The 13,977-nt window shown below is 38.8% G+C and overlaps 1 protein-coding gene across 1 annotated transcript; it reads left to right on the top strand.

Annotated features, from left to right (window-relative positions):
• Nucleotides 1-5,218: 5,218 nt before the first annotated feature.
• LOC112222195 (zinc finger protein with KRAB and SCAN domains 8) lies at nucleotides 5,219-10,164 on the top strand. The gene is made up of 2 exons (XM_024384882.2): nucleotides 5,219-6,910; nucleotides 8,693-10,164. The coding sequence occupies exons 1-2, from the start codon at nucleotides 6,715-6,717 to the stop codon at nucleotides 9,697-9,699; spliced, it is 1,203 nt and encodes a 400-aa protein (XP_024240650.1). The 5' UTR covers nucleotides 5,219-6,714; the 3' UTR covers nucleotides 9,700-10,164.
• The last annotated feature ends 3,813 nt before the right edge of the window (nucleotides 10,165-13,977 follow it).

The following is a 13,977-nucleotide window of genomic DNA, read 5'->3' as shown; positions in this document are numbered from 1 at the left end:
GACAAATTAGATGACAAAATTTGCCCACAAGGACCACCACATCACAACAAGGTGAGTCCAAACATGTATTGTATGCTGCTGCATAAAATGTAATATGCCAGGGAGATATGTATACTGTAGCTAAGAAAGTAATACTAAGTGTATGTTGTGTAGTCAGCTATTAGTAACCCATGTGCCTCCCCAAAGTCGGTCCCTTTCCCCCTCATAACTTAGACTACTGTTCTGACTTGGTGGTGCAGATGTAGCCTATAGCCTGTTTTAGAGAAATGTAATCATCTAATATTGTAAAAGCTTTCATTGTCTGCTTATGTACCCCCTTTATTTATACTACGGTTCTGACTTGGTGTACAGGGAGAATACGGCCCATGTTCTGAATTCTGTTGCTGTAAATTTCAAATGGGCTAAACAAATAGTTATATTAACTACATCCGTCTTAGCTCGGTCATTAATGTCTTCATTGAAATTACAGATTGCCTCTTATCTGTCCGTCGTCCCATTATGCCATAGTTTGTACATCTCAATTGTAATTAGAAACCACATTTGTTTAAGCAAGTCAACCATATCAGCTATGTTATTTTTAAAGTAGTAAATTAGGCTGAATGAACTGTTTCTCTGCCAGACAAGGCTCCGCTGATAGCCAGGTGTAGCAGTGGTAAGGATTCATGCCATGGTGCTGTTAGGGCCTACATAAAGCTGTCCCAACAATTTGTTGGCATCAATTGTGACCAATATAGTGCAATTCATGTATTGTTTAGTGTTGTGTGGTGGTTTTGCTGGCATGCATAATTAAAAAAAAAACAATGCATGGTGGCCATATTTCTACTATTTATCATAGAAAGAATGGAGACATCTACATTTCCTAATGTTTTACTGGAAGTTAACCTTGTATTTTACTGGCTACACCGAGAAAAGTACTACACCTCAGTCAGAGCTTTCAGCATGCAGGTTTGTAAATCCTGTTCGGACAAAACGAGTATCTAAGGGATATGTGCTATTTTCAGGATATGATTATAATCCAAGTATATTTTTTGTAATTATCTGAGATTGGAAGAAAAATAAAATTTTCAGGAGCCATCAAGTATCTTTTTCATGTCAGTCAGTCATATGCAAGGTTCTACGTGGTCTAAATAACTCAACTGGCTAGTTTGCCTGTCTGTAAAGAGAAGGCCGGGCTGTACGTAGATCCTGCTGCTCTGATTGGATAGAGAGAAACAGTATTTCTGGACACTCGCTTCATAATTTCACCCGATAACTTTTTCTTGCATGTTTTAGGTCTGATCAGATAAATCACATGGCGAGGACGTTTGCTGTCAACGTGCATAGTATCTAACAAGTGGGGCAAGGGTAGGGGGAAAATATAAAACGGATGGGCATTCTGGCTGAGTGACAGTAACGAGGCTCGTGGCTGCCCGCTGCAAATTGAGGACGCACGGGCACAGAGATGGCACGCGCACAACCCTCCGCGCGCTGGTCCAAATATGGTGAATTTTTTCAATGAGAAAGTGCAGGGAGGTATTTTTCCAACATCTATATTAAAACACTTCCGTTTTCTTCTATCATGAGCAGCCTGAAGCCTATCATCCGATCCTACTATCAACTGTCAATTGACGTAAATTATTACGAATTCCAGTAGCGCAAAATGAGTCTGATTCTGAAAAAATTACAATACGAAACATTTCAGATCTGTGTTTACAACATGCAGCAAGATATTTCATATGTGTTTAACTTTTTTTCTGCGTGAAAAAGGTTAAAACGACCTCTGAATTCATTAAAAGTCATCTGAAACACAACCAAAATAAGCTGTTATATATATACTTATCCCAAAAGTTTTATAAAGTCTTGATCTTCAAATGGCGGGTAAATAAAGGGCTTTCATTTCTAAACAGTAAAACAGATATCTATGAAGTCAGTTGAGAACAAATTCTTATTTACAATGACAGCCTACCCCAGCCAAACACAGACAACATCGTACTGGACTCCCAATAACAGCCAGATGTGATGGAGCCTGGATTTGAACTAGGTACTGAAGTGACACCTCTTACACTGAGATGTTGTGTCTTAGACCGCTGCACCAATTGGGAACCCAAAGGAAAGCTGAGATCTCAGTTGTCTATTACGGAACAGGGTACCATTTAGGACATATTCTACAACTAGCACTGATGCCAATCAGATGTTTTGACGAGCCAACATCATGAGCTTCATGTAGACTTGGTCATTACATTGATGGATATTTTCCACCTCATTATTTGCTTTGGGGTCGTTTTATTTTATTTTATTTTATTTTTTTTCCCATGACAATTATAAAGACAACATTTTTTACAAATTAAATCATATAAAATGTATGTACATTATATATAAATTAACAAATTAAAATACTAAATAGCAGCAGGTACAATTATCAGCAGCAAATGCAGTTAATGTACAGTTAGCATTATACTGTACAGTTAGCATCATAATCTACAATTAGCATTATAATGTACAGTTAGCATCATAATGTACAGTTAGCATCATAATGTACAGTTAGCATTATAATTTACAGTTAGCATCATAATGTACAGTTAGCATTATAATGTACAGTTAGCATCATAATGTACAGTTAGCATCATAACTTGGTGACAAATAGCAGCAGATAAAATGTCATAATACATTTGAGTCATTTAGCAGACACTCTTATTCAGAGCAACTATGGTTAAGTGCCTTGCTCAAGGGCACAGCGACAGATTTTTCACCTGGTCTGCTCATCGGCTTAAACCAGAGACCTTTCGGTTGGTTACTGGCCCAACACCCTTAACCGAAAGGCTACCTACCACCAAGGATACTCGCTGGGTCTCAGGATTCCCAAACACCTTTTAAAAATGTTTTCCAATAAAGGACGGTAAAGGAGACCATATTTTCAGGATTGTGGGACCACAATACTGTTCATTGTCAATTTCTCTAATGGCAAAAAATCTGCAACTTGTTTTTACCACAATTGAAAAGTGAGATGGTTTTAATTTTTCCAACAAACAAGAAGGCATTTCTTTGCAAAGTATGAAATAGTTATCTGCAACCAAAGATTGTACCAATTCTGTATTATATTAGCATATTGCATTGCCAAAATAGGTGTAAAAAGGTTCCTTTTTCGGTCCAACATTTTGGGCAAATTTGGTGAGGTGTCTGGGAACATACAATTTAATTTAACAGGAGTCAAATAAAACTTGAACATGAATTTGTAGTTAGTTTCCTGAAACATATGAAACTAGTAAGTGCATAGTGCATCTTATTACAGATCTCAAGCCATGCCTCCTCATCAAATTCCATACCTAAATCATTTTCCCACATCCTTTGAAGAGGGATAAAGGCAGATTCACATTGTCTTGATAATGTACACTACATTTTAGCAATTATTCCTTTGATAGATATAGATGTGGTTATTCATTCTACAACTTCTGACAACATACAATACTATCAACGATATGTGGAATGGATTGACAACATGCAATAATAATATCATCTGTTTATGTTCCTGATCTGCAATAACAGGACCTCTAGTCACATTAGAACGTATGGACTCCGCCATTGAGAAGAGAAGAGGAGACAGGGGACAGCCTTGCCGGGTTCCTCTACTCAGGGGAAATTCTTGGGAACTTAAACCTTTGGTTGGAGACCATAACTCTGGGACTGGTAATAAATCACTTTGACCCATTTGTTGAAATTAGCATCCATATTACATTTTTGCAAAACAGAGAATAGGAAATTCCATTCCACTCTGTCGAACGCCTTCTCAGCATCAGCATCAACAGTATAGAAGCAGTCTTGTGCTCCTTTACATGGTTGATAACATCAAACGGTCATCTGACATTATCCGATGAGTACCTGTTTTTTAGAAATCCCGTTTGATCGGGTTTAATCAGTGGTGTAAAGTACTTAAGTCGTTTTTTGGGTTATCTGTTCGATTTACTATTTATATTTTTGACAACTTTTACTTTACTGCATTCCTAAAAAAAAAAATATTGCACTTTTTACTCCAAACATTATCCCTGCCAACCAAAAGTACTTTTGAATGTTTAGCAGGACAGGAAAATGATCAAATTCTCGCACTTATCAAGAGAACTCTAGCCTGGCGGACTCACTAAACACAAATGCATCTTTTGTAAATAATCTCTGAGTGTTGGAGTGTACCCCTGGCTATCCTTACGTTTTAAAAACAAGAAAATGTTGCTGTCTTTTAAATGATTTATACTTTCACTTTTAATACTTAAGTATATTTCAGCAATTACATTAGGTTTCCTATTGAATATTGATAGTATAATTTAAAACAACTGATATTCCCATTCAAGTCAACACTCTCTGATGTATGGACCAACCATCTTTATGCTACCATTTGAAATGTGAAATGTCCATTTTATTCCCATTTCAATACAGCCAGAACATGACATCCACCCTGTATTCAAGAGCACGCTGTGTCCCATCCAAAGGAGGGCACAACAGTAACACCTCAGATTATGTAAAATAGGGCCAAAGCTACAACATGTGCAAAAATGGAAAAACAAATCTGATTCCACACATTTTTAGACAATATAATAAAGGTTAAAAAACGACATACTTGTTATGAAAACTTTTTTTTTTTTCAAGAAATTATCAAATAGTTTGGCAACCCTTTTTGTAAACTTTTTCAAATTGAAGTGATGAAGACATGGATGTCTCATGTTAGGGTCGGGTATGCAAAATGAGTCAACTTTGAGCACCTCTATCTCCTAAATGTTTTGACATTCAGGTCCAAAAACTTACTTTCTGACCACTTCTAACATGGGCAAATTTGTATGGAAAGTTTTGTTCAGTAACACCCTTTGGAGCATTCGTCTTTTACTGTTAAAAATACAATTTTGTAACCTATCACACTTGGTTGGTATTCCTTCTACGCCCCCTGCTGGCGGCAACAGGCATAAACAATTCCCAATGGAAATCGTTCGAGGACACCCAAACATGTTCTATACATAAAATCTGACACCATATATTTTTATCGGCGTCACACAAACCTAAACTGACATTGGAACATCAGTTTGTATTCAAATATTTGAAAAAAAGAAATTTCCCAGCAAGCACATATTGTTCTGAGAATATATGTTTCTTTGAGCTTGGCGAGCGTGGTCTTCATATGGTTATTTTGCATACAACCTTTCCACAACTTTCTGGGAATGGTGCAGGATAGTTGCTAGGCGCTGGAACATTCTCAGCATATTTAAGGAACTTAAATTACTTTAACAGAACGTTTCCTAAAAGTTCAAACATGGTTACATTTCATTTAAATTTTGTACATTTTCTAGAACATTGTCCAACTGGTTTGACATTGGGAATGTTCTCTAGTAGTTCAGAGAACATTAAGAAACAACGTTCTGTGTAATTTTAGTGCTTCAGCATAACGTTTCCTACAAGTTACCTCAGGGTTCTATTTAAAGTCATGTTCTCAAATTGTTCCAAGAATGTTAAGAAACAACATCGTTCTGAGGGAATTTCCATACATCAGCATAACATTTCCTCGTGTTTCTATTTGAAGTTATGTTTTCATATTTCCCGATAACGTTAAGAAAACTTTAGTTTTAATAATATTATTTAAAAACACACATCAATTACGTTCTCAGTATCAACAAAACTGTCTCTGTGCTCTATCTTGTTACGTGTTTTCAGGTGTGTTGGCCACGCCCACTAATTGGCCATACCTGATCTTAATTCATGAGTGTTTGTTTCCTCTGAAATGGGGTCTGTTTGAATAGACTAAAATAAATAGCTTTATATGCGTAAAAAAACATGAAACTCTAACTCCATCCTGGTGGCACAGTGGACTAATTCCATGGATAGAAAACAAAATATTATATACTATACATAGACAAGTATGTGGACAGCCCTTCAAATTAGTGTTGTTTCGGTTATTTCAGCCACGCTCGTTGCTGACAGGTGTATAAAATCAAGCACACAGCCATGCAATCGGCGACAGGTAGCCTAGTGGATAAGAGCGTTGAGCCGGTAACCGAAAGGTGCAACGCTGGAGAGATTAGAGTTGCAGGCTCATGTCTGTCAGAGCAGAGAGAGGACGAGAGATAATTGAAAGTGAATCTCAGTCTAGTTTTGTGTGAGAGCAGGCGCGCCGGGCCGATTCAACCCGAATCAACTTTTAGAATATCAGGTCCGGGGGAACAATTAACTTAGATGCCACTATAATTAACTTTAATCGCCGTAATTATAATCTTTACGTTGCAAAAAGTGCCAATTATTTTTCATGCCACGAGAGGTACCGGATCCGACCAAATAGGTTCCGGAACGAAATATTCCAATACGGAGATGTGTACAGGATCCGGCTCAAATTAAACACTGGTGATGGGTGTATGGTAGAGGAAACTGTTGGACATGTTTATTATATTGTGAACTGTGTGATTTAGGTAGGGAGGGTTTGTTTGATGGGTCAGACAGGTTGGATGGGGTTTGGGGTAGGGGGGTGAGGTTTGTATGGATTTATACAGGTTTTGGCAACATAATATAGTTGTGTAGGTAGACCGTGACCGGACTCACACTCCAATACAGTAAGCGGCGGTATGTGCAACTTTCCAGTTTGTTGCGATCCGCCAAAACAAATGCAAATAAGAAAACGTAATTTCCTGTTTCTCAAACCCGTAGTTATAGTGACACTTGAATAGCAAATAATTATACATTCTCCCACTAATCCCTTTGCTCCCAAAAATGTCTAAACTTCAGCAGATCAATGTGTTTCTCAACGAAAAATTAACAGCAGTTCCTTTGGAGATATCTGTAGTAGTTAAAAAAACGATCGCAGAGTATCAGGAAGAAATATCCCGTTTGGAACGGGCGAATGCACGTCTACGAAGACTGCTGGATATGGTTTTCAAACCAGAGATAAAGTTGCATAGATTAGCAGGTTTGTGACTACGTCTCTCTATTTGACATTCATTTTACATTGTAGCCTAATTTGTGTCATTTGATTTGAGAGGCTTTGCGTAATACATCACTTAGTCACATAGTTATCTAGCTACTGACTAAAAGTAATCCATGATCCTTGGGACGTCCAATTGACATCACCCTATTGAGTTGACGTTTAAAATGGTTAAAGGCCCAGTGCAATCAAAAACGTGATTCAACTGTATTTTCAGGGGTGAAAGTAAATTTGATTTATTCCAGGTATGGGAAATCCTGTTTGTTTTTCTCAGCTAATAGTCAGCACAACAGAACATATCAGCCCAATTCATAGGCCTATGCTACAAATTAAACACAATTTGTTACACATCTGCTTAGTAGGCTATATAATCTGTTCAATGTCAATAACATTTCCCAATGTTTTCAATCTGATTACACTCATACAATCACCAAGGTCTCTATTAAAAAAAAACATTGTAATTATTTCTTTGTTTTTCATAAACAGTTTTTGCTTTGTCTTTATAGGGTATTGTGTCTAGATTGATGAGGATTATTTTTTTGTTTAATCCATTTTAGAACAATGCTGTAATTTAACAAAATGTGGGAAAAAGGGAAGGGGTCTGAATACTTCACGAATGCACTGTAAGTAGTTGAAAAGTAGCAACAATGCTAAATTGTCTGTGATGAGATTTGAACTGACAATCTTTGAGTTGCTAGACGTTTGCGTTGTATGCCCACAGATCCACCCCGACCAAACACCTTTTTTGTTTGTTTTTGTCTTAAGTGGCCATCTGTAACCATACCAAACGCAACATGCTGTTTCTCTAATTTACATACAGAATAATATGAAATGTTTTGAGACCAGGTTGGTCAATTTCGTATTGTGAAGTAACTACAATGTTAGGGATCCATCCTCTGTTTTCTCTTATCACAGCCATTAAACTCTGTAACTGTTTTAAAGTCACAATTGGTCTCATGGTGAAATCCCTCAGCGGTTTCCTTCCTCTGCGGCAACTGAGTTAGGAAGGACGCCTGTATCTTTGTATTTTTTCCAGTGAAGAAGACATGGATGTCTCATGGTATGGTGGGGTATGCAAAATGGGTCAACTTCGAGCACCTTAATCTCCTGAATGTTTTGACAATGTTTTGCCACTTCTTCCGTGGACAAACATGTATGGACAGTTTTTGTTGTTTAAATCAAAAGGTACACTGTCAAAAAGCGATTGAATTCATATGAATTTACCCAGTCATTAGTTTCAGACTGTATATGAAGAATGTGTTTAAAAGTCTGATTTATTAGGTAAGGTAGGCGATGTGAAGTTGATAATACCTGGGCTATTTACTGGGACGCATCATGCGTGTTCAGTCCAATGAATAAAAAATTCACAAGCAAAAGCCAACTGTTGGATTGCCACTGTACTCAGTTAGCCTCAGTACTCAGCCTTTGTTAGCCTCAGTACTCAGCCTTTGTTAGCCTCAGTACTCAGCTTTTGTTAGCCTCAGTACTCAGCCTTTGTTAGCCTCAGTACTCAGCCTTTGTTAGCCTCAGTACTCAGCCTTTGTTAGCCTCAGTACTCAGCCTTTGTTAGCCTCAGTACTCAGCCTTTGTTAGCCTCAGTACTCAGCCTTTGTTAGCCTTAACCTATAGCTGGTTTTCAAATACATCTTTTATGTAACTTCACTTACATCTGACACAACAAGACAGGAAATAGAGGTAGAGCCCTATTTCTTGTCTCTTTTCAGTTTTAAGTTTTCATCAAATTTCATCCTTTCTCCTTTCCTCCAGACCTCCAGCGGCTCACTGTCTCTGAAGAGAAGGTTAACTCCAGGCAGCAGGAGTGGAGCTCCTATCTGGGGCCAGTGGAGTCTGATACCGAAGAGTCTACTTGGAACTCTTTCAACATCATAACGGTAGAGAACCAAAAAGAATCTGATGGCAACAGAGAATCAGAATCAACCAGTGACTATCAGCCCCCCTCGGAAGTAAATCCGGAAAGTGACAATGATGAAAGTAATGGCGGAAAAGTGCATGGAGTGGAGAAGAGAATACCTCTGTTGGGGTCAAAGAGACGACGAGGACGGCCAAGAAAAGAAACCAGTGAGTTGACGGATCCGAAGTGTGATGTGTGTGTAAAATACTTTGCGACAGCAAGTGGTCTGGAAAGGCACCGGCAGTTACGACACAGTGAAGACAGACCATACATGTGCGATACATGTGGCCAGTGTTTCGCCTTAAACCGATACCTGACCCGACACATGAAGATTCACACAGTGGAGAGACCACATCGCTGCACGGTATGTGGCAAACGTTTCTTTCACAAGGAAAGCCTGAAAAATCACATGGTTAATCTGCATACAGGGCTGATTTTTAAATGTGATTTGTGTGGGAAATGCTTGTCGACAAAAGGTCGTCTGAAACTGCATAGGCAAAATCACACTGGGGGAAAATCGCATCCGTGCAAAGAATGTGACAAGGCTTTCTACTGCGAGTCAGACTTGATAAAGCATACGAGGACTCACACTGGGGAGAAACCGTTTCAGTGCAAAGAATGTGGCAAGTGCTTCGGCGAGAAGGGAAGCCTGACAAAGCATATGATGACTCACACACAGGAGAAACCACACTGCTGCAACAAATGTGGCAGACGCTTCAACCTCAAGGGAAACCTGACAGTGCATATGAGGACTCATACGGGGGAAGGAGTTCAATGTCATTTGTGTGGAACTTACTTGAAGTTAGCAGCTAGTCTCAAGAGACATCTGCGAACTCACAGAATAAATATTGCCAATGACTGAGAACACATAACAATGCACGTTGTGTAAAATGTGTTGTTGGAAGGTAGAGACTATGTTAAGAGGACACCCCTCAGGTCACGGCTCTTGCTACAGTCTGAAATCTGGGAATCTGTTCAATGGACATTTTTACGGAACGCTATCACGTTATCAAATTCCAATCAACTATTTATTACGCCCTTTTTACAAACGTTACACTCTCAAGTCCAAGTTAGAAATTTTCAGAACTGAAGAAGTCTGTGAAGATAAATCACATCCCACAACATCTGTTGTGTAGATTAAGTTATTTGCCTTCACCCCCAAATGAATGGAAAAGATAAGAAACCAAATCAAACCAGGAAATTAGATGGTTTTCAGCAGGTAGTCTAGTGGTTAGAGCGTTGGGCGTTACTGGACCGAATCCCCAAGCTGACAAGGTAAAAATCTGTCGTTCTGCCCCTGAACAAGGCAGTTAACCCACTGTTCCCCAGTTGGCTGTCATTGTAAGTAAGAATTTGTTATTAAAACTGACTTGCCTAGCTAAATAAAGGTTACATGTAAAAATGTCCATTCATTTGGGATTCAAATCTAATTTCATTTGTCACATGCTTCGTAAACAACAGTGAAATTCTTACTTACAGGACCTTCCGAACAATATAGAGAAATAATAATACACAAACGATAACACGGGTTACCAGTACAAACTCGGTACTGGGATGTTGTCATTCTTCTTTTCAAGTCTGAAAACATATGACAAACTTTAATTTTCAGTGAAATCTCTTTAATTTCTAAGAAATTTAATTTATGATTTTTTCTGATACATGACAACTGTCATATGTCTGTTAACAAAGCTCTAATGGTGTGTGATGTGGTACATTTTTATATCCGGTTTGAAACACGTTGTAGTTTGTTGTACATGGTTTTTGGCAATAAAATGGACAGAGGCCAGACAAAGGACATTTTTTCAAAATATATTGTTTGTACCAGAGAGAGATTTTTTATATTTAACCTTTATTTACCTAGGCAAGTCGGTTAAGAACACATTCTTATTTACAATGACGGCCTACCCTGGCCAAACCCTAACCCGGACGACGCTGTGCCAATTGTGCGCCGCCGATCTAGGCCAACATAAATCAATAATTATAGTTTATTTAAGGTTTTTATTTTTCAACAGAAAACATTTTCAAGGTCTCTATTTTAACAAACTAAACACTATTGTGAATCTTGAGCTGCCATTGTTGATTAAAGTTGTTTATCATTTCAAAATAAACGTGTACAATTAACTGGTTGAAGAGATGTCTAACCAATTTGCACCGACTTCATAAAAACTGATCCACTGGAACACGCCCACGACTTCTAATGCCTCAACTGCACAGGACAGACAACAAGGTACGAGTGTAACAGTGGGCATTTTTTAAGTATTGCGTGATAGTGGACTTCTTAAGTTGCCTGCTGAGATTTTTGTGGTACGTGTACAACTAAGAGATGCAAAGAATTCTGATTGAAAAACGTATTTTAGTCATAAGCTTTAAGGCTGAACGTATAGGCTTTAAGCACAGGATGATCTGGGACAATCAATTATTCATCAGGAGCAAATTACTCCATACAAAATTAAAGCAACATCATAAATGAGCGGCTTTAGGAGAAAATGTATGTGTAATACTCTTTAAGTAATAGAAAAATATATTTTCTGGAAAGTATACATTTGATTCAATGTGTCAATAACATCAGTCTGGCCACTAACTCATCACCCTGAGATGCATTTCAAAACAGATTACCAGAAATGATTGTTTCTAATAAAGTCCACTTTGTGAAGACTTCCACAGACTTTAACAGTAGACCTGTGACCCGCAGCCTGGTCTCAGACAAGACATAACATAGTAAATGTAAAATTACACTGAACAAAAATATAAACGCAACATGTAAAGTATTGGTCTCATGTTTCATGAGCTGAAATAAAAGATCCCAGTTCCATACGCACAAAAAGCTTATTTCTCTCAATTTTGTGCACAAATGTGTTTACATCCCTGTTAGTGAGCATTTCTTCTTTGCCAAGATATTCCATCTACCTGACAGGTGTGGCATATCAAGAAGCTGATTAAACAGAATGATCATTACACAGGTGCACCTTGTGCTGGGGACAATAAAAGGCAACTCTAAAATGTGCAGTTATGTCACACAACACAGTGCCACATATGTCTCAAGTTTTGAGGGAGTGTGCAATTGGCATGCTGACTGCAGGAATGTCCACCAGAGCTGTTGCCAGATCATTTAATGTTAATTTCTCTACCATAGAAAAGTATGTCCAACAGGCTTCACAACCGCAGACAATGTGTAAACACGCCTGCTCAGGACCTCCACATCTGGCTTCTTCAACTGTGGGATCGTCTGAGACCAGCCACTCAGACAGCTGATGAAAATGTGGGTTTGCAGAGCCGAAGAATGTATGCAGAAACTGTCAGAAACCGTCTTCGAGAAGCTCATCTGTGTGCTCGTCGTACTCACCAGGGTCTTGCATGACTGCAGTTTGGCGTCGTATCCTACTTTAGTGGGAAAATGCTCTCCTTCGATGACCACTGGCATGCTGGAGAAGTGTGCGTTTCACGGATGAATCCCGGGTTCAACTGTACCGGGCAGATGGCAGACAGCATGTATGGCGTCATGTGGGCAAACAGTTTGCTGATGTCAACATTGTGAACAGAGTTCCCTGTGGTGGCGGTGGGGTTATGGTACGGACAGGCATAAGCTTTGTACAACGAAAACAATTGCATTTCATCGATGGCAATTCAATGCACAGAGATACCATGATGAGATCTTGAGGCCCATTGTCGTGCCATTCATCCGCCACCATCACCTCAAGTTTTCAGCATGATAATGTACAGCCCCATGTCGAAAGAATCTGTACACAATACCTGGTAGCTAAAAATGTCCCAAGTTCTTCCATGGCCTGCATCCTTACCAGACATGCCACCCATTGAGCATGTTTGGGATGCTCTGGATCGATGGGTACGACAGCGTGTTCCGGTTCCCGCCAATATCCAGCAACTTCACACAGCCATTGAAGAGGAGTAGGACAACATTCCATAGGCCACAATCAACAGCTCCCCTAAGCGAAGGAGATGTCGCTTTGCATGAGGCAAATGGTGGTCACACCATATACTTACTGGTTTTCTGATCCACGTCCTTCCCCTCAGTGGCAATTTTAGCATGTAAATCTTGTTTTGGCAAACTCCATTTTTTTATGCATGCCTGCAAAGCCACAGCACAACACTAAAGAATACATGAATTGCCCTGTAACGGTGACAAACGGTGCCCACAAACTGTTATGGCCTACATAAAGCTGTCCCAACTGCAGAGCTTTCTTTTCTGCACCATGGAGTAGATCCTTACCACCGTTACACATGCCACACATCAATGGAGCCTTGTCTGGCAGCGAAACAGTTCCATCAGCCTCATTTACTGCCTTTTTAAAAACCATAGCTGATTATGGCTGAATTGCTTAAACAAATGTGGTTTCTACTGATTCCTTGTGGATTTGTGCGAGTCGAGAAGAACCGCATTCTCCTTCAATAATAATGAACCTCGACATGAGTTTTGACCTTTGAACCAAACATTATTACGTTTATGTTCAGTAAATTCATAATGGTTGTTCTATTATAATTAAGTATAAGCAAATGCAAACAAACGAGCTGCGATGAGGTAGGCCTATTTGTTCAACACTTACATAACGGACACCGACAGAAATTCAGATACATTCAGCAAGATGTTGTGGCCTTAACTTTACTCTTCTTTAAGTCACCACACAGAGGGAGAAAGACAGAGACCCAGAGTCAGTTGTTAGCTTACCATTTGAAGTATTTTATTAGGCCCATGTGGTCTCAAAAGGAAGGAAAATACAATCATGAAGATCCACTTTTATAGACAATATACGTCATGCGTAAACAAAACAACCCTCGCGATATCAACTGGAATCACATGTCTATTAAAAATATTTGAATGGGAAGAGACCTTTCTTTGTCCTACATGGTTACAGACCCAACAACATTATATCGTACCCCTTCCTTCTCAAGAAAAGCACATGAGCTTAATATAACACACAAATTATGCAAAATAATTTAATAATTCCAACATTTCCTGAAATTATGAATAAGAGTAATGAAATAGACTTATATGAGTAATAGGCTTATAACCCATTGATATGTACAAACTATGACATAAGGGAATGATGAGCGGTTAAGAGGCAATCCGTAATTTAGATTAATACATTCATGAGCGAGCTAAGACGGACATAGTCAATATAAC

Source organism: Oncorhynchus tshawytscha, linkage group LG01, assembly GCF_018296145.1.
Source record: "Oncorhynchus tshawytscha isolate Ot180627B linkage group LG01, Otsh_v2.0, whole genome shotgun sequence".
Lineage (NCBI taxonomy): Eukaryota > Metazoa > Chordata > Actinopteri > Salmoniformes > Salmonidae > Oncorhynchus > Oncorhynchus tshawytscha.
Note: the sequence above shows the minus strand (reverse complement) of the source record. Positions and strands in the feature narration are given on the sequence as shown.

Bases quoted from the DNA above. Each gene is read 5' to 3' on its own strand.
- LOC112222195 (XM_024384882.2), top strand. From the start codon at position 6,715: ATGTCTAAACTTCAGCAGATCAATGTGTTTCTCAACGAAAAATTAACA. The intron at 6,911-8,692 runs GTTTGTGACTAC...CCTTTCCTCCAG, and splicing joins AAAGTTGCATAGATTAGCAG to ACCTCCAGCGGCTCACTGTC.